This window comes from Leptonychotes weddellii, chromosome 7 (assembly GCF_054177405.1).
Source record: "Leptonychotes weddellii isolate Sample4059 chromosome 7, ASM5417740v2, whole genome shotgun sequence".
NCBI lineage: Eukaryota > Metazoa > Chordata > Mammalia > Carnivora > Phocidae > Leptonychotes > Leptonychotes weddellii.
The window spans coordinates 44396836-44423702 of NC_138375.1; the positions used below are offsets into that span (position 1 = coordinate 44396836).

General features: G+C 34.8%; 1 protein-coding gene and 1 non-coding gene across 4 annotated transcripts in view; one reads left to right on the forward strand and one right to left on the reverse strand.

The window, feature by feature from the left end:
• Positions 1 to 2918: 2918 nt before the first annotated feature.
• CLINT1 (clathrin interactor 1) overlaps positions 2919 to 26867 on the reverse strand; it is a 58495-nt gene continuing 34546 nt past the window's right edge. For 2 of the 3 annotated variants that reach the window (XM_006730467.3, XM_081826255.1), the window contains 7 exons: positions 25168 to 25345; positions 21018 to 21264; positions 18961 to 19030; positions 11297 to 11371; positions 7669 to 7961; positions 5846 to 6050; positions 2919 to 4660 (listed from right to left, as the gene is read on the reverse strand). In XM_006730467.3, the coding sequence (XP_006730530.1) occupies positions 4314 to 4660; positions 5846 to 6050; positions 7669 to 7961; positions 11297 to 11371; positions 18961 to 19030; positions 21018 to 21264; positions 25168 to 25345 (1415 nt within the window). In that variant the 3' untranslated portion in view covers positions 2919 to 4313. The remainder of the gene's footprint in view (positions 4661 to 5845; positions 6051 to 7668; positions 7962 to 11296; positions 11372 to 18960; positions 19031 to 21017; positions 21265 to 25167; positions 25346 to 26867) is intronic. The other variant, XM_006730468.3, reaches the window with a different exon arrangement.
• Positions 24634 to 24740, forward strand: LOC115939955 (U6 spliceosomal RNA). The gene has a single exon (XR_004074722.1). It is a non-coding gene; the product is annotated as a U6 spliceosomal RNA (small nuclear RNA).

Sequence of the window (26867 nt, forward strand, 5' to 3'; positions counted from 1 at the left end):
GAGCCCTGAGCAAGTTCCCACCCTTTCCAACCTCACATCCTGAGGCCAGACTTCTTTCATGTATTTCCACCAAAACAACATAGCACAGTGGACTGAATGCAGAAGCAGATAAGAGAATTCAGCTGTATTCTATTAAGCCAGGTAATAAAAAGATTTTCAAAAATGTAAAAAAAAAAAAAAAGCCACTCTTCTCACAAATTTTTATTTTGGGAGTTTTTTATGAAATTGTAATTTGACAGGGCTGCCTGGGTGGCTCAGTCTTAGGTTAAGCATCTCTTGATTTCAACTCAGGTCATGATCTCAGGGTCATGGGATCCAGCCCTGCATAGGCATGCTGCACTTGGAGCCTGCTTCAGATTCTCTCTCAGTCTCCCTCAACGTGCCCCCCACCACCACCCCTGCTCATACTCTCTTAAAAAAAATTATAATTTGACGGATAATGGGGTTACTGTAAAATCAATATTTTTAAAGTTGCTCAGTTTTTATTTCAAATATAGTAAATATCGATATGACCCACATAAACATAAAAGTTCTTTGGGGCTATCAATTTTTAGGGTGTAAAGGGGGTTCTGAGACCAAACTGCTACATATACCAACTCTAAGCACTCATAATAAAATGGCAGAGTGTGTTTGGAGCACTTAAAGAACACAGCTCCAAGATGTATAGTTAAAAAAAATCAAATGGAAAAAAAAATGCAGGGTTTTACAGTCCAGGACTCAGTTATTTAAAGTAATGACATTTATTTTAAAGAGTAACAAATAAAACCCATGTTTGCCCATCAGCACTTTCAAATCCCTCCAAAATCCCTGGGAAGCTAAGCATCTGAACTGGCTGGATGCTGATTCCTCACCCGTTGGGCTAAGCAAGTGCAGTGTGAAGGGGTGCCGGGGCCTACTTACTATGCCTGCGAGGAACAATGCATTAGCAAGGCTGCCGTTATTAAGCAGACACACACATACACACACCCCCACACAAAAGAAGACACGCAAGAATTAAAGTCATAATGAGTAAAAGTAAAAAACCAACGAACACTCTTTCATGGATAGATTTTTTTTTTTTTCTCCAGTCTTTATATCTGATTGCTTATCTGGATATAAGAATAGGAAGATCTTAGTCAACCAAACTCTAGAAGTCAATAGAAAAATTGAGATCTCTACTGCTTCTAAAAGCTGGGAACATTCTAATGAGGGTTATTTGTGTGGCAAATCCCATACCACTTTCATAGTTTTCTGCCTCACATCTGCACTAATGTGGTTAAGAAGAAGTGAGTCAATACATTCACAAAGTAGCTCATTTACAATTTCCTTGTCTGTTACAAGAAATTGGAATTAAACTCAGACAGATAGGAAAATCCTCAGAAATCAACTTAGTATCAGTCTCTAAGGCTTTCTTAACTACACACGGCTTTTGAGAATACAACCGGAACGGGTTTGTTGCATAAATGGCGTGCATGTGACGTGTTGAGCAGTGACTGATGCTGAGTCTTGGTATGTAAGCACGTTTACAAAAAATAAAAATGGGAGGCAGAGAAATAGTGTGCTATGTCCCTGCCAGTAGGTCTGACACATCATTATGTATCCACTACTTCCAGATTTTAAGTTCATTTTAGAAAAGATGTATTCGGGCCCAGAGAAGTCAGGTAAATTGATCAGTGTCACATAGTGTGCATGGTTGAAATGGGCGTAGATCTGCTTCCAAGTCCATGCTCTTTCCACTATGCAATGCTGTCTCCCAGGAAAGTTGAAACACAAAGCCAATTTACTTCATAAACCTACTTACTGGGTGTGCTCTGTGCTTAGGACAATTAGCTTTATTTTACTAATGTGCTTCATAAATATTTGAGAAAGTAACTATAGGCCTCAACTTATTGACTACCCCAAACCCAACATCATGGCTATCGTTCAATTTATTATAAACAAAAAAGGGAAACACCCAAAGTCCCATACGAGAACATTTGTGGTTCCTGAAGATTTTATCTGAGAGGTTAAAAAAAAAAATACAGTAGGCAGAAGCCGGTGAAAAGGTGAAGGGGTACAGGACTGGCAGAAGGGAGCCCAGCAGACTATTTAGAGTATTTCTTGCCAACTCCAAAATATTTGGGGGTATTTAGACCTTTCTTTGAAGTATCCCTTAGTAACCCTTTCAGAAATAAATCATTACATTGGATGGATTTCTTATTGAGGCAATTCTTTCCTTTCAGGGGCTCTGAAACAAAAATACTGACAAGATAGCAAACTGTATGTTGAGGTGCCATCATACATGAGCTGGGGCTGGCTCCCTTCTGCCTTCAGAGGCATAATATAGGAAGGAGGCATAGTACGGAAAATGCTTTACAGATAAATCTTATTAGAAAAGAATTTTTAAACACAAAAGTTTAGAAAGAAAATATTTATTTCCTCTGAGAATCGTATGTATTTGAAAAGGTGGTGCTATACCTCTCAGTTTAATGAAAAAATTCACTTAAGATTATGCGTTTCAAGTATCAGTGAAGACATTCTCCATGCTGCCACCGGAGCCTGGCTTGATTGCTCTGAAGTAACAACACTTGAAAGCTCCTATTCTTTGAAACTAATTTAAACACACTGAATTGTTGAAAGATTAAAAACCACAGTCAGCTAATTACACTCTCTCTCATCTCTTATTCAGCAAATGAATCACTTTTCATTACCACTTAGCTGAAGTACATGAATTTCTGCCTAATTAGAAATGTTGTAGATGGAACATTAGCAAGAATGGAGCGGGTCAGGATATCTTTGCTGCTTCATTTTTAATTCCTAATAGTAGAGTCTGAGAGGAAAGAATAGAGAAGTCATTAAATAATTTTAAATTATTTATAAAAATTACTTTGCCCAAATTATAATTATTTTTTCCCCAAACGGTCTCAAATGTCTAACAGAATGAAAGAAGCAGTTCAACATTGATTTTAATGAACATTTTAATGTTATGTATAACAGAACATTATGAATACAATGGAAACAAAGTTTTGTCAATTTAATAAAAAAATTTCAACACAAAGTGGGGAAGTAATAATTTGATACCTATATTATAGTATTTATTTTTAAAAATATTCCCAGCTTGAGGGTGAAACAATTTTGCATTCCAAACTCTAGAATCATGATTTTCATGTGAGCTTAATGCAGAATTACAGCAGGAAAACGAAAACATTTTAATTAATTTCCTTTATTTGCCATTAAATCAATAAAATCTCTGACTGCTACAGGTCTCCTTTAATAATATATATTTAACTCCTCTCTATTGGAACCATATTGCTAATGCCATATTATATACACTCAAAACCAAAACAAAACGAATACTGTATAAAATCTAAAAGCCAACATTGTTGAGTTCTAACATTTATATTTAACTTAAAATTTTAATGAATTTTTACCTTTTCAATTTTTTGAAAAGACACCAAAAAAATAAAAATAAATATTTTTCTCTTTTGACTGTTCCTGACTGGTTAAGTGGTGGCTACAGGGATAAACACGGAAGGAAGCCTTGCCAAGTTAACCACTGCAAATTGTAAATAATGACTGCTAAAAACAAACAAAAATACTGGAGGGTTTTTTTTTTTTTTCTTTTAAAGGAAACCATAGAGCAGTCCTGAAAAAAAATATTTTTCCTAGTTCTGCAAAGGATAATTATAGCAGAAGATATGGGAAAAGTACCATAGCTATCATCAATTGCTTGAAGAGGTTTCGTTACAATAAAAATTTGGATAGTATAATAGTAATAGCAGTGTTGCTGGAACATTAGCAAAAGTATATACATTCCAGTTACCTTTGATTTAGCCATAATCACATATGTATGCCTTTTTTGGACAAAAATATATATTTTTATAAAAAACTGATCATCCAACTTTAATGATTTCATTTATGGACTCAAGAGTGGTAGTAAAAGGAACAGACCCAATTATGACAAGGCGATTCAGGGACAGAAAAATCAAGTTCCTCAGGAAAAGAAAAGTATAAAATTAGAGATTCAAACACATTTATTCAGCCCTATTCCAGTCTTCCCACAAATCATGATGTTAAAATGGGCTCTTCAATTTATAAAGGCTTTCAAGGTCTCACTACCCCACTTGTGGTCTATTCTCACTGGGAAAAATGATTTTGACTGCCTCATCTGAAGTGCCCTTGCCTGGCCATCTGAAATACTAGATACTTCACTTTTATAAAACAGCCTTTTTGGTTCTTTATGTAGGTTTATTTTAATTAATTGATAAAAGGGGAGTTGATTAGCATTTTCCATCCCAACATCACCTATCTTCAACATTAAAAATCCTTCATTCAATCTGCTCCTTTACAATCTCTCATTTGCTAAAGTTGGCGAAATTTGCAAAGGCATCTTGCTTGGGTTGCACAGTTCCAGAAGTCATGGCTAAGTTAGGCATGCCCATTCCCATTGTGCCTGTGAGGCCCATCCCAGCAGTGGACATCCCCATGTTCATGTTCATGCCCATCATGCTCTGGTTCATCATTGGAGTATTTCCAAGAGGGGTCATTCCCATGGTGCCAGTCATCACACTGGGCATGCTCATAGGCATGGGTCCCCCCATCAAAGGGTTAGTTTGGGGCCGGACAGGAATTATATTTGATGGAGAACTGAGGTTCACAGCTCCAAAACTTTGGGTCATCACATTCATAGGCTGTTGCATACCTACCAGAAGAGACAAACAACTTTACATTAGATTCAACAAGCAGAATAATAATACAATCTTCTGATCATCAATACTTGTAAGCCCTAATAAAATTCTTTACAGTGGTTTTACAAGAAAAGTCAATTAACTCGCATTATTTGCTCTAGAAAAATACTCTGTGGTTGTTAACTCTGGTTTCCCAAAGATGTAGAAACAGTTAAGAGTGGGCTGGGGGAAAACATGAGGCACTTTACTTCATTTTTTTTTAAGACTTTATTTATTCATTTGAGAGAGACTGAGAGAGTGAGCGAGAGCATGAGCAGGGGAGGGGTCAGAGGGAGAGGGAGAAGCAGACTCCCTGCTGTGCATGGTGACCAACGTGGGGCTCCATCCCAGGACCCCGGGATCATGACCTGAGCCTGAAGAAGTCAGATGCTTAACTGACTGAGCCACCCAGGCACTCATTTTTTTTTTCATGAGGCACTTTAAAATCATTCTGACGAACTTTATTGTTGAATTCAACCTAACGAGTTGTCAGGAGCTACTATGTATCAAAAGCCTTGAAAAGCTTTATACTCTTTGATTCACTCTATTTTTAGAACATTACATTAAGGGAAAAAATCACAAGTACAAATATTTATATAAAACCATGGAGTTATTTATAATAGCAGAGAGCTGGAAACAACGGAAATAACCAACGATAAACTGTACACTGATATAATGGATAACTATAAATATCTAAAAAATCATTTTTTCCCTAAGAATATTAAATACAGGAAAAATGCTAATTTAATGCAGAATGACAACTGCAAGAAACAAAACAATATAAACAGAATAATGTCAAGTATTAAAAACATGGTTAGAAAAGACAGAAAGAAATATTAATGGTGATTATCCCTGGATTATGGAGTTAAGATGATCCTTGTTTCCTGGTCATATTTACCTAGATATAAAACATTTTCTACAACAAATATTTTCATTTTAGTGATTAGATTCCCCAAACTCACCAAAATACAATCAATGTTATCACGCCAAGAGCAGAATGAATACAAAGTAACCCAATAGGAAAAAAATCCTAAGCAATCACACAGTTGCCTTCAGTACGGTCTGCATCATGTATTCTTATTTCATGGCTTGAAATAGTCCTGGCATAAGGGTAAAGATTACAAGTGCACAAAGAAGCAAGATGTCTTGCGGCAACTTACTCTGCTGTTGAATCATTGTATTGAGCGATGGCTGCTGGGGTTTGGAAGGCTGCATTCCAGGTAGTAAGTTGTCTAGGCTGATGTTTACACTGGGGTCAGACCAAGTAGAGGGCAGGGTTTTGCTGACTGGTTTCTGGACCATATCTGTATTCTGATTATAGAGAGGATTAGGCTTCTGCAGCACTGTGCTAACACTTTGCAAAGGCTGGAAAATAGAAAAATGCTCTAAAAATTAAGCATTTGCTCTATAAAGGTTATCAAAGGGCAATTTAATCACAATAACTCCAGATATACACTAGACTTAGTAACAAACTCCTGAAACCAAAAAGAACCACAAAAGTTCTAGGCTAAGTTCTTTAAGCTGAATCACTAGCTTCCCCAAAATGTTCCTCTGAATCCCAAATCATGTTTGGGGTTAAAAAAAAAAACAACCCAACATATTTATATGAACAATTACCCTCCCATCACCCAAAGTCTAGAAGCCACCATCCCATGGCAACTACCAACTTCAGGTTAGGAGAGCTTTAAGGAAATATACAAGTGGAAATTTATTATTACAAGATGGGTTGTATTCAGGATATGATTTCTCATGTTATAAAAAGCAAAACTATCAAAGCACCAAATTATACTGCACAAATTCTGACATTTTCCTGCTCTATGTACACTTCTATTGCCTAAAGTGAGCAGCAACATTCGTGGAACTTGATATATGTGGACCAATTCAGGAGATAGGAGAAATTCAGGAGAAAGAAGCAGGGATGCCTCATAGTTACTAAGGATAACTATGAAAAGGACAGAAAAAAGGAAAAGGAATAGAAACAGGAAAAGTAATTAAAAATGTACCAATGTAAATAATTACAACACAGCTGCAATTAAGACTGCAAGTAAGTAGACTGGCTTTATGTTTAGACCACATGAAAGAAACTCAAAAGAATAAAGTGGTTTGGGCTTGTTTAGTGGTGCACAGTTCAATTTAATGGTACTGGTGTGCCTTTCATGTCCTTTTGCTTAATGTTAGGTCCAACTTCTGTTATATAGAACATCACCTTTCTGCTTCTTTCTTCTCTTCCTCCATCCTAATACCCAAAAGAGGAGAATCTACATATTAAAATGAGTAATTAGCATCATAAAAAATATTCTGAATTGCTTGAATCAAAAACAGCAAGTTCCTGGTACAACTCAGACAGATATACTCTAACTCTGTGCTTGTGTGAATTTTTTTTTTTTTTTTTTTTTAGCTTGTGTGAATTCTTAGTATTAGGTAATTTAGATTTAACTGTAAAAAAGTGAACTAAAAAACTCCCATTTAGTTGTTTTTCTTTATGAAAATGAGAGTTGACAAAAGAGCCTATATAAAAATTACATAATGTAGAACAGGCCTAAAACAGGGAAGAGTATTCATCATTTTAGAGAATGATTTTCTATATTGGTAACGACTCCTTGCAACCAATGACATTTTTTTGAGGATCAGAGATTTTACTAAGTGAATATAGGCCAGGGTGAAGCAATTATCTCTATTCCTTATTAAAAATAGACTTTTTAAACTACTAAATACCAAATTGTTTATGAATTCAATAAATTTTTAGCAAGTGCCTCCTCTGTGCAAGGCATCATGCTTGGCTTTGCATGGACTACAAGATGGGTGAGAAGGCCTTGCTCTCTAGAACCCAAAGGACTACCAGGGGAAAGAGTCTAAGATAAATGCAATGTGCAAAAACTGTGTATGGCTTTTTTTTTTCTGTCTCACGATAGTCTACCATTACATTAATTACAGAATCTCAAAGACTAGGAATCGAAGTTTCCAAGGGAGGCAGACAACTTACCTGTGATCTTGACATGGGCAACCCCAGGCCTACAGTATTAGTGCTCATCATAGAGAAATTCATGCTCTGGGAAGATGTCATGGTTGCCTGGGACGAGCCCATAAGATCAAATAGGTCCGAAGAATTTGAGGCAGCTGGAGGTGGGCCTAAAGCTGGCTGTGAGCCACTGACAAGTTCTACAGATGGCTGTGAGGCACTGCCAAAGAGCTCACCACTGGAGGCACCAGGGCCTGATGGGGCTTGGTTGAAGGCACTCCAGTCACCAAAGTCTCCATTCCCACTTGTTGCTGTAACTAAGGAACAGTGAGGGTAAGAAACTTTCTGAAATGTGCAGAACAAAATAACAATGAATGAAATGAAACAAATTAGAGCTGATCTGTGTCCATCCAGATTAACACCTGCAGGTACCATCTCCATCTGGACATTATTTTTCTCATGAATATTCCACAAATGTTAAGAAGGTGGCAAAGGAAAAAAAAATTCACATATAAAGTAAAATCCACCTCTTAGCAGGTCTGAGGTGATACACAGAAATTACAATCAAAACTTTCCTTCATCCTAAGTTTGCATATCATCAAATATACTGCCAGCTAAACAAATATGAATTAGCCTAAGACCCTGAAGAGCAAGAAAACTTAACTGGTTAAACTTTTTGTTGGGAGATCGAGAATCCTCAAGTGAGGAGACACTCAATAAAATCAGAAAATTCAATTCATTTCACCCATTATTTGGAAAGGTTTAAAGAGAAATCAAACTATGATTTATATGGTCTCATGTAAATAAAATCCCAAATTCATGAGATAAAATTCATAAAGAAAACAGAAAAGCATGGAAAAGAAAAATTCAGTAAAATTAAGAGTAGGCTTAGTAAATTTCTGTAAGAAGTTCTTACCCTTTTGGCCATGCTTTCATTGACAACACAAGGGCTGTAGATAGCCATGGTATATATAACATTAGTATAGTGCTTGCTTCAAATTGGACTGTTCAATTTTTTTATTTAAATAAAAAGCGGGGTATAGAAAGGAACTCAAGGCTAATATTAAAAAAAAGGGGGGAACTCTTATCATTACATTCAAAGATAATTATAACAAGCTTAAGATTTAATGCATTATATAAAAATTGATAATAGGTTAATTAATGGACTATAGTGTTTGAGAGCATGGTTTTTGTACCTTACTAGATGAGTGACCCTGGGAAAACTACATAACCCTCTCTGTGTCTCACTTTTTAAAAAATCTAAGTTGTGAAGATTAAGTATTTTTTTGTGTGAGGATTAATTTAATATGTAAGTGCATTTAGGGTTTATTCTTGTTACTATGGATTAATTGTGAAAACGCAGGGGAGAACCAAACACATCACATTCTCTTTCCTTTAGGTAGGCCATAAAACAATGTAGGTCAAGCTTCTAAAATTCTGTATACATACTATTTGGAACACAATAAATATAAAGGCAATTGATAATAAAAAAAAAAATTTAAATAGATTATGCATGACTCTAAGTAAATAAACCTTTCTTTGAGAAAGGGACAAATAGATAAATATGAATTAATGGAAGTTGAAAAAGCAAAGGTGAAGAAAGAGCTACACATAAACTGTCATCTGAAAGAGAACAGTATATATTTCTAAGTTAATTAACACCATCTCTTTGTACTCCATGTTCACTTACAACTTGGAAATACATTTTGTCTATCCTAAAAGGTAACCAACCACTCCAATACTATGTCTCATTATGCTAAATATTTAAAGGAACAATAACATTAAGTCTTTAAAATTATATTTCTCTATTACCATATTAAAATGTGAGCCTCTTCGAAAGAAAATAATTCACTTAGAAAACCCACGCTCTACCAACAATTTAATACAAGAACTGGGCTAATATTTATTACCTCAGGGTTTTACTAAAATATGTCTTTTATCTTTACAAAAAAGACTGATTTAAGAGTTTTACAATTAGTTCTATATATTAAACAATTTAAACGAATTTAAGAAAGACCTGAAGGATAAAGGTAAACTTTATGCTGATTTCCTATATGCTTGATCTATAAAACAGAGTAAGAATGGAAACTGGGGCAATATGTGTTGCCCCATCTGAAAACTTTATCTGAGATGATTAATCATAGGAGGAAGAGATTTCTAGTGGGGCATATATTGTTCAGAAATGATTAATCATAGTTGCAACAGTTTCAGCCCCTTGCGTAATGGTGATCAGGTTATATTAATCACACGCATACAAATGAAGAGATGTATCACTTAGCAACATTAAGATATTCGAATTATTTGCATAGTAGGCAACTTTATATACATAAAAACTCAGAATTACACAGGCAGTCTGTAAAATTAGGGCAATGTTTATCTGCCACTTGATCTGCCTAAAGGAAGGTATTAACCCTTAGAAGCCATAACCACACTTCTAAGATGAAGCTAATCACTCCACAATTTTGGTTTCTGGGAAATACTCAGAATTTATACAAGCAGGTTATCAAAATAACCCCAGATGATTAAAGCCTATGTATCCTTCTTCCTAAATCCTCACAAAACTAAATCAGACATTACTACATATAAATTTTAATTCAATTAGTCTAATGGCAATAATTCTACTTGAAATGAGTAAGACTAATTCAGCTAAATTATACCTTTTCTCCCTGCCTCACCTCATGTTTGAAATTTGTAACTAAATTTTCATATTATCTCTCAAACTTCAGAGTGACAAGATTTATACCAAAAAATACTACAGCCAACTCCTTTACAACTTAAAGAAAGGACACTTAATAACAAACTTAGTCCCTATTCTATACACTTCTATAGACATTACTTTATATCCTTATAAAGAACCATGTCAAATGGTGTTCCTGATTTTAGAAAGTTGGATGTCACCAGCTTTCCCAAAGTTAAACAGCTACCATACTAGATGGCAAAGGCAGTAAGGTAAAAATATTCATAAAGAAAGGGAAAAAAAGACAAATGCTTCACCTCAATCCTTGATGTTTAAACCTATATTGTTAGTTCCAAGTACATAACATAAAGATTTGGTATCTATAATATACTGCAAAATGATCACCATAATAAATCGAGGGCATTTTAAAATTTCTAATCTAACATGGAGGCAAGTTTTGCCTTAAGTTCAACTGCTCACTATTTAAGGATGTGTCAAAATGAAGTTCAGTAATCTTTTATAGAAATGCTCTTAATATATATCTAAATTACAAAGAAATGAGTTTTATTAAGATAGTCTGCCCAATCCCAATGTCCTTGGGATCATATAAGCTAAACATAAACCATAATATTCTTCCTGCTAAATTGAAATTATACTTATTCACACTACCCACCATGCTGTTCCCCCCCTCCCCACCCCCCCAAAAAAAGCTAAACAAGAGTCACTTATAAAAAGGGCAATTTTATTTAGGTGTGCCTGCCTGAGTAGTTTGCAACTAAATTAATTTATTTGGCATATTTAAGACACTGACCCAATAAAATACCTTTGTGAATAAATTCTTTAGGATTTAGGAATTCTAAATACTATAAGGAGTAAAACACCAAAAAGAAGCTTATTTGGTAGAGAAGGGAATTGTTTGGTCTTGATAACCTTTTCACTGCCCCTAGATTTCTGGCCAATCAAATTGTATCATACCTTGGGAAGGGAAATTGCCTGATGCAGCAGCTGAGCCAAAGTCAGCAAATCCTCCAAATAAATCAGCTGATCCTCCTAGAAATTAAGCATGAAGAAAAGTTAAACTGTTAAAACCACAGAACAACAGATAGCAATTTCAGGAAGCCATTTTAGCACCACACTTAAAAATTACCCAATATCAGAGACTCCAGACCCATCATAGAAGCTAGTTTGTTGATCTAGGTTTTCATGTCCCATGTTCCTTTTAAGCTACCACAAACTCTTACATTCCTCAGTGCTTTATCTTGTAAGTAATTGACACTACACTTGTGGTTAAGTTATCCCTCACTTACACTGCCTGAACACAGTGTGGACCTGTGGTTTTTATCCAGTCGATTATGCTCTTTATAAGAATCTTTGGTGGATGCTAAAACCTGGGTAAAATGTTGCTAGGGAGTAAGATATTCACATAATCACCAAACATCACCCCACACATTACTTAGTAAATACAAAGGAATGAAGCTACTTTTACAATGGAGAAACTGAATGGATATCAACCTAAACAACTGATCAAATTTAATGCCACTAATAATCAGACAAAACAGTATTCGTGGGCCCTTTAATGGCAAGGGACTGAAAAGGAAATCATCACCCGTGTTAAGAATTCCAGCCAAAAATATTTAACCTGAATGTAATCATGAGGAATGAATCAGACAAATTACAAATTGAGGGACATTTTGCAAAACAACTCTCAAGACTTCAGAAAATGTCAACATCATAAAAGACAAAGAAGCCTGGAACTGCTACAGATTAAAGGAGCCTAAAGAAACATGACAAGTAAATGAAATGCATGATTCTTGATTGGATTCTGGATTTTTTTAAAAAGTGCTATTCTGAAATGACGTAATTGAGACATCAGGGAAATCTGAAAACTGTCTATATATTAGACAATACTGTTTAAGTGTTAAATATACCCGGTATGATAATTATATTGTGATTATAAAGGAGAATGTCCCTGTTTTAAGAAGATACATGCTTAAGTATTTTGGGGGCAAAATGTCCTGGTATTTCCAATTTTCTCTCAAATGGTACACAATAAACAAATGGTACACAGTAAATGAACAACAAAAACGATCTAGAGAGAGAGAGATGAAGAAAATGTGGCAAGGGCGCCTGGGTGGCTCAGTTGGTTAAGCGACTGCCTTCGGCTCAGGTCATGATCCTGGAGTCCCGGGATCGAGTCCCGCATCGGGCTCCCTGCTCGGCAGGGAGTCTGCTTCTCCCTCTCCTGCTCTCTGTCTCTCATTCTCTCTCTCTCAAATAAATAAGTAAAATCTTAAAAAAAAAAAAGAAAATGTGGCAAATTTTCTGGGGTGCCTGGGTGGCTGTCGTTCAGCGTCTGCCTTCGGCTCAGGTCATGATCACAGGGTCCTGGGATCGAGCCCCACATCGGGCTCCCTGCTCTGTGGGAAGCCTGCTTCTCCCTCTCCCACTACCTCTGCTTGTGTTCCCCTCTCTCGCTATGTCTGTCAAATAAATAAATAAAATCTTTAAAAAAATTTATAAAAAAAAAATGGCAAATTTTCTATAGGTTTGAAGTTTTTTTTAAATAAAAGGGAAAAATTTTTGAGGTTGATTTGCATAAACATCAGTTTTAATAGCTACATACGGAAAAAATGAATGCAATGATTTTGGTGGACTACTTGTTTTCTATTGTCTACTCCATGAACAGGCAGATACTTACATTTTTAATACATGAAAAAATAACAGGTTTTTGCTACTTCTAGATTGGTGTTTTTAAAGAGGTGAGATCCAAAGGCTGCAAATCAATCTCTGTGCGCGTAACAGCACATTCTCATACAAATTTTTATTTGTAAACACTACATGGATAAGAATATTTACTTTTACCTACAATTTGAACAATATTATACTAAATTTTAATATTCCATTTCTGTCCAATTCAGTTATCAACAATATAGCAATAGCCAAAGGATCTAAAACCTTAAATAGCTGTCCTTATTTTTCTTTGTCCTTAAAGATTTCACCTCTTAAGAGTCACAACCTTAGAAGTTTAGAGCAGCAGTTCAATTATGGTGCTTTTAGTGTTATGCGAACATTATATAGGTTACATCACAGCTGCTTAGCCTGCAGTGCTTAGAAACTAGCCAGGTGGGACTGGAACATCTGGGCTGCACTCAAATACCACCAGGGACAGATTCCAACATCTGGTGCCATTTCTGAATTGTCTTATCGCTGCAAGACATTCTGCCCCATCTGCTACACTCAACTGGGTTAATTAAACTAGAACCATCTTCCCTTCTTAATAAATGGCCAGCAGTAATAAAAGGAACAAATCAGTTTCTGATACATGTGTACTTGGTATTTCTTTTTAATGCACATTTACTATAGTCAACTATCAGCAAGCATAACAAATTTCTCATTTCTTTACTTCATTACAGATGCATATATTCACATATATCCTCACTCACCATGAACTAACTCCCACCAAGGCCAAGGTTCTCAATTCCTACCAACACTACAGTTCATCTGGCTACTTTCACTTTATCCAAAGAATAACATCACAGTGATTTATTTTTCTCTTCTTTAAAGATACAAAATCATGAAAAAATGTGGTGAGGGGCATAAGAGATCAATGAGCTATATTTTTAAACTATATAAACAGGCACATATATTAATAAAAACTAGCAGGGACATGAATGTTGCAAACAGTTGCTGCTTTATATTCATAAATTTGTCTTCTGTATTGTTCCTTCATGTTAAAAATATTGATCAAAGTATACTGTTAGGTAACAGAATGACAGTTAATCATTTGCTAGAACATTAAGGGATTTGGAAATTGGGGATTATTTTAATTTGCTTCATCCAGCAGTGAATAGACATCAATATGTAATTTACTATGCTAAACAAGTTAGGGATTTTCAAATCTTATCCAGTCTGGGCTACAAAGAAAATGCATGATGTAGAAAAAGGCACTTGAATACTACAGGATCATAACTTCAAACAGGATAAGATATTTTACTTTTGTCATATCCTGATTTAGTATTTCAGATAATTACCTACTTTGTTACTCCATTGCTTTACCTTCTCACATCTGAACTGAAGTTATATTGTATTCATAACTTATCTACAGCAAATATTATACCTCTCCACCCATACTATAGGGAGTTTGATTTCAACATAACCAATTTAAGAATATTGCAAGTAAAGAATGGAAACATACATGATATTTTACAAATAGAAGCCACCTTTTCTTGAAAAGGACTTAAGTTTTCTCTAATCTTTTGAGGTGCCACAGATTATGCTTCTCCTTGGGTTTTATACAATATGATCTTTGAAAACGGTCTCAAACTATCTCAGCAATTTAAAATCTCTTTATTTCTTTTAGGAAAAGTTTCTCTCTCCTAGGAGGAGAGATATATGTGTGATGTTACTCATACCAATGCCTTAAATTCAACAGAAATTTTCTATACTGAAGCATTTTCCCAGATAACTTCAATCTAAGGGAATTTAAATAAAAGAGTGTACCAAAAATTGCTGCATGTGGAAGATTGCTAAATTTCACAAGAGCTATCCTTCAAGATTCCCACATGAGAACTGTCATTATAAATGAACCATTTCCATCTGCCTTTTCAGAATAGCAAGGAGGTTATTTACAATCACCAGCTGGGAACATGTATTTTCCAAAGCAATACTGTGAACAGGAAAAATATAGCTGAACTGACAGTGCTTAAACTTCAAATGAAAATTTTCTTCAACAAAGAATTTAATCTAGATTACCTTATAAAAAACTTGTGCAATAATTCTAGTAAATATAAAAGAACTGACAATGCAAAAAAAATAAACGTATGACAAAGATTAATATATAATACATACATACGTGAAGTTTATATATAAAACACTAAGGATAAAAACCCCCACTAAAAGAAATGGACAAAGGAACATGAAAAGATAAGTTACAATTGGCCTATAAGAACATGAAAAGTATTCAAACTCAGGCATCAAACGAATGCAAAATAAAATGAAATACTATTTTCTCCTTACCAAACTGGATGATTTTGAAAGATGCTACTCCACTACTGTAATAGAGAAAAATTCGGAAAAAAACAAAACAAAACCTAATACCCCAAAAATAAGAGACTATTTGGTTAAAGAAATTACAGCATATCCTACAATGTTAAGATATAAAGCAATTACAAGTCTGTAAAAGAATACCAACGATCATAGGGAAACGGTCATGAGAACTTGGGTGAAAAGCAGTTCACAGAAAAATAAAAGCCTTATCAAAAGCCTGAAAAAGATCTGCCATGTAATAAATGTTTAATATATTGACTGAATATATAGAAAGTGTACTTAAAAAAAGAGTATTCACTCAAATTATTATGCATCCAAGTCATGGTGAATCACTTGTTTTCCGTCAAATTTCTAAAATGAGCATGCATGACTTTAATTAGTGAAGACAATATGTTAAAAAATTTTATTTTTAGTAAACTTGGCTTAAATTAGAGACAACCCCATGGAAATTCTAACATATAAGTCAGTATACTGAATATGTAAGAATGTGGTTCATATTCATGTAAATATCCTCAACTAATTTTTGTGATTACTGGGTACAAGGCAACAGGTTCAAATACAAATGTAATCAACATTTTGGATTTGACATACCTTAATCTTTAAAACAATTTTTAAACTAAAAAAAAAAAAAAAAAGAATTCAAAACATATTGCAAGTCACGTAATGGCCCTCTATTTGTACTGACTAAAGTGTATTTTCTCTTCAACCTCATTTATTGTACTAGAGATAACTTATGGAATAATATGTCAGTCAAGACCTAAATTCCTTAATTAGAAAGGGACAAAGGAGACAATGTGGCCTTTTACAAAGGTGAGATACAGTAAAGAAATGAAATGGGATGTTTTTGGCATTCTAGTTTTAACTGGCCTCTTTTCTAAATACTGTAAAATTAATTCTTTTTAAGAATATTTACTTAGAAATGTACTATATGTAAAAGCCACCAAAATATCCTTATAGTGCAGATTTTAAAAGAACATCACCATAGTGGTGATGGATTCTTGATGAATGGGTTTCACATGTATATTTTAAAACTTGGTAGATATTCTCCAATGATTTTGCCACACATACTTTTGAAGATGTTAACAAAAGGATGTTGTAATATATTAAAAAAAAAAAAGAAAATCTGAGCATATTCTCAGAGGAGGTATTTATCTGGTGAGAGTTACAGAGGCTGCCTTATCTGCTTAGGTTTACAGTTTATGCCCATATTACTTGCATGACGGTGATATTTTAAGTACAGGCACATCTGGTAAATGACACCCAAATGGTATGCCAAATAGCAATGCTTAATATGGTAGATTCTTAGACTTTTTCATGTGTAGATGCTGGAGATTTAATATCCAATAGTTTTTCCACTGCTCAAGTCAATTTAAAATACCTTACTAAAGTATTTAAATAGAGATTTGGGGTAACAAATTTATGTCATGACTGGAGGGGATTTTACACAAACTGGGTAAGCATACTGTTTCAAACAGAAGAGAACTTTAAAAAATAATTCTGATGTAGACCCATATTCAGTTTGTTTTTAGAGAATATTATGATAAAACAAATATTAAGGCAAGAAACTTCTCAGATTTCATTCAGACTTTGTCTCAATTACTGTATTAATATTAATTGCTATTTCTATTTAATTAGTCAATCTGTCTGCACTGAAGAAAAAGCACTCAACGGTTTCTTGCCAAGCAAAGGAAGCATGTTGGTTATTTAATAATTCTCTCTGTTCAAAGCAATCTTGGCATCACTGAAGAAAAAAGTTACATCACTCATCTGACCTTCCTAGTTAATTCTTCTCTGATTGCTCCATTAAAACTTTTCCACAGATGCATGAAAGGGGCTCCTTAATATTTCATGCCAGGAAGTCCAAAATAGTTGAAATTCTGTGACACTATGTCTGTATTATATGACTACACACTAACTGTTAATACTACAGTTAAGATTTTATTTTTATTTATTTATTTTTTAAAGATTTGACAGAGAGAGAGAGAGAGAGAGAGCACAACCAGGGAGAGCAGCAGTAGAGGGAGAGGGAGAAGCGGGCTCCCTGCTCCGCAGGGATTGATGTGGGGCTTAATCCCAGGACCCACAGAGCATGGCCTGAGCCGAAGGCAGATGCTTAACCACTGACTGGGCCACCCAGATGCCTCTACAGCTAAGATTTTATTTTATTTATTTTTATTTTTTTATTTTTAAAAGATTTTATTTATTTATTTGACAGAGAGAGACAATGAGAGAGGGAACACAAGCAGGGGGAGTGGGAGAGGGAGAAGCAGGCTTCCCACGGAGCAGGGAGCCTGATGCGGGGCTTGATCCCTGGACCCTGGGATCATGACCTGAGCCGAAGGCAGATGCTTAACGACTGAGCCACCCAGGCGCTCCTACAGCTAAGATTTTAAACATACAAAAAGACACCACCATAAATTGTTAAACTAATGTAGTTGTTTGTAACCTTGGGCATGACAGTTCAATAGAGTTTACAGAATAATTTTAGGAACAGTTAAGAGTTATAGAAAAAAGGGAACAAGAACTGAAGAAGCTCAGAAACTGGTTGAACCAGATGCCCCATGAAGTTCAATCCCAGTCCAAGAATTTTATGATAGTGGGCAAGGAGAAGAAGAAAATAACAGAAGACTTTCTATTAATTACATGTACTAAACTATCAATGAAAATCACAGGCTTCCATTTAAGCACTAACATAAATTTTAAAACAATTCACTTTTGAAAAATCACTATACACATTGAGGAACAATAGATTTACTTTGTACATTACTTATACACCAGTCTTATCATCTACGTTTTAATGTGAAATAAACTTTAAACAGGTTGGGAAAGATCATCTTTAAATAGAAGTTGTATTTCTTAAGCTGTTTTGACTTGTAGCACAGGACTTTATTAGAACTCCATAATCATCAAATGCAACCTCAAATGCCAATTTTCTTGAAAACAATATATAGGGAATTACTCAATTAAATCTGGCATATACTGAAAATCTAACTGAAGAAATAATTAATCCTATCTCTATGAAAATCTTGGTAAAGAGACTACTGTTTTGCTATGGCCTCCTTAAAATATGTCAGGTAGGTGGTTACGTACTTTCATACGTGACTCTTTGATTAAAGATTACTTCTTCCACCTGACCTTCCCATGAGGGCAAGAACTTTGTTTCACTAAGCATTATACCTCAAGCACGCAGACCAGTGTCTGGTTCAATAAACACTTGTTAAATAATTGAGTAAAAAGTTTAAATGAATTCTACTATAGCTGATGTTGAGAGCCAGAATTAAGACTTAAGGAAAGACAGTAAAATGGGCAGAGCAGTACATTTTGTTTATAGAGAAAGCAAGGGACCCCATTCAGCACTAAGAAATTAAGGAGAGACAGAGATACTACTGAATTATTGGTCAAATATTTAAGCACTCCTCTTTACTTTAGGCAATTAAACAATTTTTCCCAAATAATGCTCAAGGGTCACTAATTTCACATTAAAAATAAATCCAATGCAAAAAAATTTTTCATTCTATCCTTTATTTGGCATTTTGAAAAATTACTCTGAAATCAAGGTTACTGAAAAGAAAAAAGCCAATGTGGAAGCTTACCTGTCAATTGGCTGGTGCTATCAAACAGATCAACAAGGTCACCAGATGACTTGCTGCTAGGCACTGAAGTCTGAAAACACACACAGAACCTTAAATAAGCTTAGAAAACAAATTTCTACTATTTTCTTAAACCTGCTCTAGTCATCTCTGATTCTCAACTTAGACACAAATACCCGTAACATCTTAATAAGGGTACATTTAGTTTTCTGAAGAAAGAGCAGTGACCTTGAAGTCTTATGCAGAGATAGTTATTTTTAAGTAATTCTATCCCTAGCACTGTAAAATCCCTAACATCATCTACACTGTTTTCCCTAACTCATTTCTTTTCCTACTGCATTTCACTCTGGAAAACATACCTTCCAGTTCCCACTCAAATCTTAATGCTGTATATCAGAATCATTTGAGAAGAACTAAAAAATACTTATGCCCCAGCCCATCACAACACTGAGTCACACCTGCCCAGGGTGGGATCTTGGCCTATATAGGCTGACAAAGCTCCCTTGAGAATCCCAAAGCATAAGAAGGTCTGAGATCCATTGGATTAGAAACCAAGATCCTAACCAGCTCTAAAATTCTATGATTTTATGATTTGAGGATTCTTTGATTACTATTTGTATACCACACAAGTCATTCTATGTTGTATGATATAACTTCACATCTAACTGCTTCACATTTAGTTCCCAAACTAAAATGTGGGCTGGAGTTTATGATTTTTCTCTTCCCTATAGTCCTAAGTACCTTGGTGCAAATGTCCTATATGTTCAATACATATATGATAATTAGAACGAATTGCTAGGCAACAGGGAAACACTGTAAGTTCCTAGGCATGTTAATTTGAGCTTTGAAGATTAAAATACTATATGCTGGTTCAAAAAGGCTTTGCGATTGAAAGAGATCCAAGCAGTTGAGGAACTTTCCAAAAACTCTGGCCTTCTAGACATTATTTTTGTAGTTTAAAAAAAAAAAATCACAAAGCTTACACTATCAATGTAAAATATTTATGGCAGAGTGACATGTATTTAGGCTGTATTTCAAACTGCTATTTAAAATCTTTTAACATACAAAAATTTTAACTTATTGTTAAAAAAAGTTACACAGTTTGGATGATTTTCCTTGTGCAACCTGACACGAATTCTCCTTTTAACAGCCATATGTATTCAGGTTTTAATTATGACTATCTACCAGATCCTGCACGGCCGTCAGTAAGCTAACTCTATGTATAGCAGGGGAAATCGAAGACCACAAAGAACTAACAAAGCCATTTCCCCTCTTTAACTACAATTAAAGTTGAGTTTTAATTGAGGTTTTCATCAAAACTAACAAGATGGGTGCAATTATACACAGAAGATATTTGGCAAAACTTGACAGAGAACCTGTTCTTGCCACTAAGTATGACTAGCTTTATTTTTAGAGTTAACTACAATCTGCAGGATACATTAGAAAAATGTTTTCCCTAGCTTTTTGCTACTTCTGATGCAAAGACACAAGCTGGGTAAACACTAGTAGGGGAGACTGACAAAACACTAGCTTGTGGTCAGGTATCTAGTAGGTGGATTTCATTTCTGTGGGTGAATAAAAAACAAATGAAGAAGGCAGTGCTGCTACTGATCAGTAGTGAGGCAAATAAGCCTCCCTTCATAGGCAACATCTCTATATAAAAATGAGACTATTTCCCCTATATATCTAGTTGGTCCTCTTCTGTCATTTCTTACAACTTCTAAATAATCTTGTTTTCCTTAGTGAATCTCACTGTGTTTGACAACCAGTGATGGTGTCCAGAAAGAAACAAATGCACTACATTCTGATTCGCCACTGTTCCTAAACGAACCCAAAGTGTCATTTCTACTTTCATAGAAAGTGCATACACAACCATGCAGCAATTGGACAGGTTTCCTCCCCCAAAGAGATTTCTTATTATTAATGACTCTGAGTAATACAGGTCAGACGATCTATAATTAATATGACTGCCTAGGAATGCCCAAGCCTACTGCAGTAATTCTAGAAGTAATCTGTAAGAATAAAACTGTGTATAGGGTGTAAACTCATGCCTTTCCCACCTTAAGTGAAGACTGAGGTGTATGAGTTGAAGCATTCTGATCTGGACTTGCTTTGTCCCCTGTGTAATGTGCTGCTGCTCCAAGATCAATGGTTTTAGAAGGATTTGCTGTGCGCTTGTGTCTGGTTGTGGTGGTCTCTGTGGCCTGTGTGATATGGATATGCTTTGTCGTCACAGTCTCCTCTTCATCTTTGAATTCACCTTTGGGAGATCTGCCTCTTCTTGCTTTCTTTTCCTCATCACTGTCGCTAAAAGATATTAAAAATGAAGCAAAATAATAAGACTAGGGATTATTTTAAAATGGAGCCCTCAGTGATTTGAGCTAAAGAATTTCAAATGCAGTAACTCCAAAATTCCATACTCCGACTATTTGACAGGGATCAATAGAATGTTATCTAAGCCATCTGAATAATGATATGTATGTGTTGGGGAGGGGAAACGGGAACCTGCTCAATTCCCTAGGTAAGTCTAAAACACTGCTACAAAAACATATTTACATAAATGTGTACAAATAAAAAAAGTCTGAAGTAATTCAAGTGTTTATGTATTATAGATTTAAAGCTTAATTAAAAAATAAAATATCAGAATCAACTGATGAGGTGCCGTGAGCTCAAACATCTGCATATGATGACCATTTTCTTGAAATGGACTGTGTGCAAACTATAGTCCCATTTAAATAACAATTCTGTCACTGACTCATATATTCATACAAATACATAATAAAATATTACAATTTCAGTGAACACTAAAGTTTCTTTTTTTTTTTTTAAAGATTTTATTTATTTATTTGAGAGAGAGAGAATGAGAGAGAGCAAGCACATGAGAGGGGGGAGGGTCAGAGGGAGAAGCAGGCTCCCTGCCGAGCAGGGAGCCCGATGCGGGACTCGATCCTGGGACTCCAGGATCATGACATGACCTGAGCCAAAGGCAGTCGCTTAACCAACTGGGCCACCCAGGCGCCCGACACTAAAATTTCAACATTATCCTAACTAAATTCAAATGACTAAATGCTCACCTGTAAATGTAAAAAAATATGAAGTATTGCACTTTACAACAACAGTGCTCTATTTTACTATAGTATGAGGAGATCAAACTTATACCTTACTAATTGCTTTACAGGAAAAAGCATATTTAAAATAATTCCTTTTTCAGCATACTCAAAATTTTTTCCTTTTTTTTTTAAAGATTTTATTTATTTGACAGAGACATAGCGAGAGAGGGGAACACAAGCAGAAGTAGTGGGAGAGGGAGAAGCAGGCTTCCCGCCGAGCAGGGAGCCCGATGTGGGACTCGATCCCAGGACTCTGGGATCATGACCTGAGCCGAAGGCAGACGCTTAACGACTGAGTCACCCAGGAGCCCTTTTCCCTTTTTTAACAGGGCAAAAGAAAAACATATATAATAATAATAAAACTGGATTCTTCATATGCCATGAATTTAAAACATCAGCACTAATTTGTTCTTCAGTAATAAAGCATTGAGGTTTTTTTCTGGTGCAAGCAGGACAGAGAGAAATTACCTGAAATATGTTCCATTGCTTGTATTACTTAATTTTAGAGTAGATGGTTTAATTTATAAATATTCTGCAATAAAACAATTAAAATTCTCCTTAAAACTATACTAGTTTATCCCAGACAAATCTACAGCAATTTCTACTTAAATATAAATCAATTTGGAACCTCTATAAATCAAGGATCAAGAAGAGCGTCTCACATAGAGCAAAAGGGTTAAATGTATTTTTATCTATAAGCATTTTAGGGAATCTACAAGTTCCGATTAAGTGTTCAGAAGCCCTTGTCTCTTACCAATTTCTCAGCAACAGATGACCTAAAGATTCCCACCATCAGCCTTATAAGTAAAACTAAAATTTCTTACCTTTCTGATGTCCAATTTGATTTCAGTGCAAGGTAATTTCTTTATACGTTGAGAATATAAAACTGACTAGCATACAACGAAATGGAAGCTTCATATCTGATCAGTGTTCAAGAATTCCTGAATCTAACAATGAATTAATAATAAGTCTGACAGTTTGGTAAGATGCCAGAGGTCACATGCAACTTTGTCTAAAAGTCTACTCTTTTTTCACAAATACTCAAAGATGTAAATTCCCTGGTGTGTTCTTCAGTTACTATGATGAATAATACACACTATATTTTTACTCTTTTAAACCCAAATACTCTATATAAAAGATTTAGGAACTCTAGCAGAACCTGTTGTAGAGGTAACATTAAAAAAAAACCAAAAAAAACAAAAAAACAAGGGAGAAATGGGGAAAAAAAAAAAAAGACAAAGCAAAGAAAGAAAAACTGAGGGTGGTAGGGCAAAGGAACAACACAAGAATGTACATAGATCTCTAACCAGCCTACCTACCTGATCTCCAAATCTCTTCAGGAAATAGCAACAGATTATATGGCCACTATGTTTTCTAAACCAAACTAAAAACATAAATACACAGGCCATGAGAACAATAATGAGAGAAAAAAAAAGAATATTCACAGAATATTTGAGTAGGCACAGTTTCCCAGTTTAGTGTTTATTATTATAACATACATACTCTTTAGTATAAAAGAGCTAAAAATGTAGTAAAATATCTATTTTACAACTACATTTTTAGCTCTTTTATACTAAAGAATGAAAAGTAAATTCTGGTTCTTCAAAGATCATATTCTAGAAAGTCTTGAAAAAGACAGGCATTTGAGAAATTTAATAAATACAGAAACATAGCGAAAACACTAAACAAGTATTTTAAAATTGTTTCAAAATTATATTTTTATTTTTACTTCTTTTTAGTGACCCCTAAATCTGAACTACTAAGATTTTTTAAGGAAAAAAAAAAAGAGAGAGATGGTACTTATTACAAGAACTCACTTGAAGGAACAGCTCCATCACTATTACTTTAGGAAAGTTCCACATAGCCTGATTAGGCATCAGGTTTTACTTCTAAAAGTAAGGGTAAAATCCTTGATCTACCCTATCTAAGAGAAATACTCTGAGGCACAAATGACAAAGAACTTGTAAAACTTGTCTTGCAAATGAAGTGCCATATATATATGTGTGTGTGTGTGTGTGTATATATATATATATACATATAAATACCCTTTTAACTTTTTAGTTTATAGCTATATTGGTAGGTAAGAACAAAGAGTGAATGCTGAGAAGTTCTAAGTATTGTTCTACATAAAACAAAACACAATGCCCTAACATTAGAAAATACAGTTTATGAAAACATAGATCTACACTTAAAAACATTTTAGCTTAAAAATTCATTTGGATTATTTTTTCCTGTTAACACTGGGATGAAATCATAATAAAATGTCACAGAAAGAGTTAAATTTCAAACCCTTTAACTTTTGTTTAAACTTATTTAATTAAGTTTATTAATAAAGTTCATTATCCCTCAGCAATAACTCAGATGGCTGGGTGATCTGATGCCCAAATGCAAAATGAGCCATGAAAGTTCTTACTGGAAAAAAAATTTTTTTTCAATAAATAGCCTGAATAAAAATATATAGAAAATGTGATCAACTTTAGAAATAAATGGACATAGACAACATGGAAAGTGTATCAATACTAATTACAAATAATGTTTGACCTAGCATCTTAAAAACAGCTGCAGAGTGCTCATATCAGCAGCAAATGCACTAAAGCTGGAACAATACAGAGAAGATTAGCATGGTCCCTGTGCAGGGATGACATGCAAATTCATGAATCATTCCATATTTTTACACAGGGCATTTTTAGGGCAGTGCAACTATCCTGTATGGTTCTATAATGGCGGATATTATGCATTTCTCAACTGCACAACACAGTGAACCCTAATGCAAACAACAGATTTTAGTGAAGAACAGTATATCAATATTGGCTTTCAATTGTTAATAAATGTACTACACTAATGCAAGATGTTAGTAACAGGAGAAAGTGTGTGTGTGTGTGTGTGTGTGTCTGTGTATGTGCGCACACGCCCATGCACAAACTGGGGAGTTAACAGGGCAACTCTGTTACTTTATGTACGATTTTTCTGTGAACCTAAAACTGCTCTATAAAAGAAAATCTATTAAGAAAAAAGAAAAGCTGAACTTCAGATAAACAAAAGCCCAGCTGCATAAATTTAGCATCCTTTCCAAGACACCCAGGAGACAAAGTGTTAATACCTGCATCTTTCTGGAGAGTCTTCTCTATCTTTCCTCCGGAACTTGCTGATGGTGTCATCAATTGTGCTTCCAATTTTATCACTCAGTTCACCTAATTTATCACTGAATGGAAAAGCACTCTTGTTTTTATCCCACTCTTCATCCCATTTTGATTTGGGTTCAGGATCATATCTTTCACCTATATAAAGCATTAAAAAGAAAAGCAACTCTAAGGACATTAAATTCAAAAGGTGTCTACAGTCCTTATTTCTGAAGCTTTTCCTCATAATAAAATAGTTTTCAAAGGAAAACAGAAAGCTCCCACAGTGCTGAATCAACACAATTACAGCAAGGCACAGCATGTAGTGCCAGTCATTAAGTGGCAGGAATGCAGATTCAAAAGCTTTTTGTTTATGAAAACTTACACAACCTTAATGCACAGTACAGCATATAAGGAAGTTCTTAAAAGAGTAGACGAAAACACAAAAACCAACACAGGCTATATAAGCCAAAGAGAAATGGAAATCTTTTTGTTTTTACAAAAGTCACATAATGTATTATATTTCATTCCTATCTCTTAATGGTTCTTCACTTATTAGAGAAGTATTGGATAGCAATAGTCTCTTTAAAAACACCTACTAAAGGAGACAGCACTCTGAATGCTACATGTCCCGATATGCTGTAAATATGCTGAAAATAACTGTCATTCTTTAAGTGTCAAACTAGAAAAATAACTCAATGGATTTCACGGCATGGGAAAGCATCCTTTAATTATTATAAAAAGAGAAGAATATTCTAATCACCCGACACACCAAACTACACAGACTAGAATCATGAAATATGCTCAAGCAGTTCAGAATAGTGATGATCTACTCAAACACCAAGTCTAAACATATGCTGGGATGGCAAAACCTAGGGAGACTCTGTGTGAATCTGAGAATGAAAAGAATAGATCATGGCAGTAAACAAAACCCCCAAAATGTCAAAATTTGTTTTAGACCTCGACCTTGGCGGCCTAAAGGAGAGAGAGGCATTCTAAGCACTAAATAGAACCTCTCCACTTCCACATCCAAACTCAATCAAAAAGACAAGAGTAGAAGGTACAGAGAGAAATCAGATGAGATTAAAAAGAAGAAAACAATGAAAACTAAGGCAGGCTGGAGAGAAAAGGGAAGGTGCAATGAGAAATAACAAAATAATCAAAAGGTGGCTGAGCCTTTGTGTTGAACCTTTGTGAACAAGTTCTGGTGGCTAACAAGCCCTTTGGAGATCGAATAAAACCATTTTGCAGAACTGCCTGCTAAAACTGCAAAGCCAAAATTTTTGTAAGAGGATTTTAAAATATGTCCACTAGATCTGAAAGTGACCATCAACTTAAAGAGAATATGACAAAATTTTAACCAGATGGTTTTATAAAAATGAGTGGTTTTCCAATAATATGAATGTACATTTCAATGAAAATGTGATAAACTAGACTTTGAAAAGACAAATTTATAGGAAAAATGAAAGCAGATGAAAACAAAACTGATTAGTGTGATGGATATCCTACTAAATGAGTGTCAAAGATACTGGATTACTGGCAAGACACCATCTAAGGTCAAAATGAAAAGACATAAAATAGCTAAAGTTGATTAGTTAAGCCTTTGAACAATATATATAATATCACAAATAATTTAAAAGCATGTGATGCAAATACATAAGATGTTCAACTCTCCCTCTAA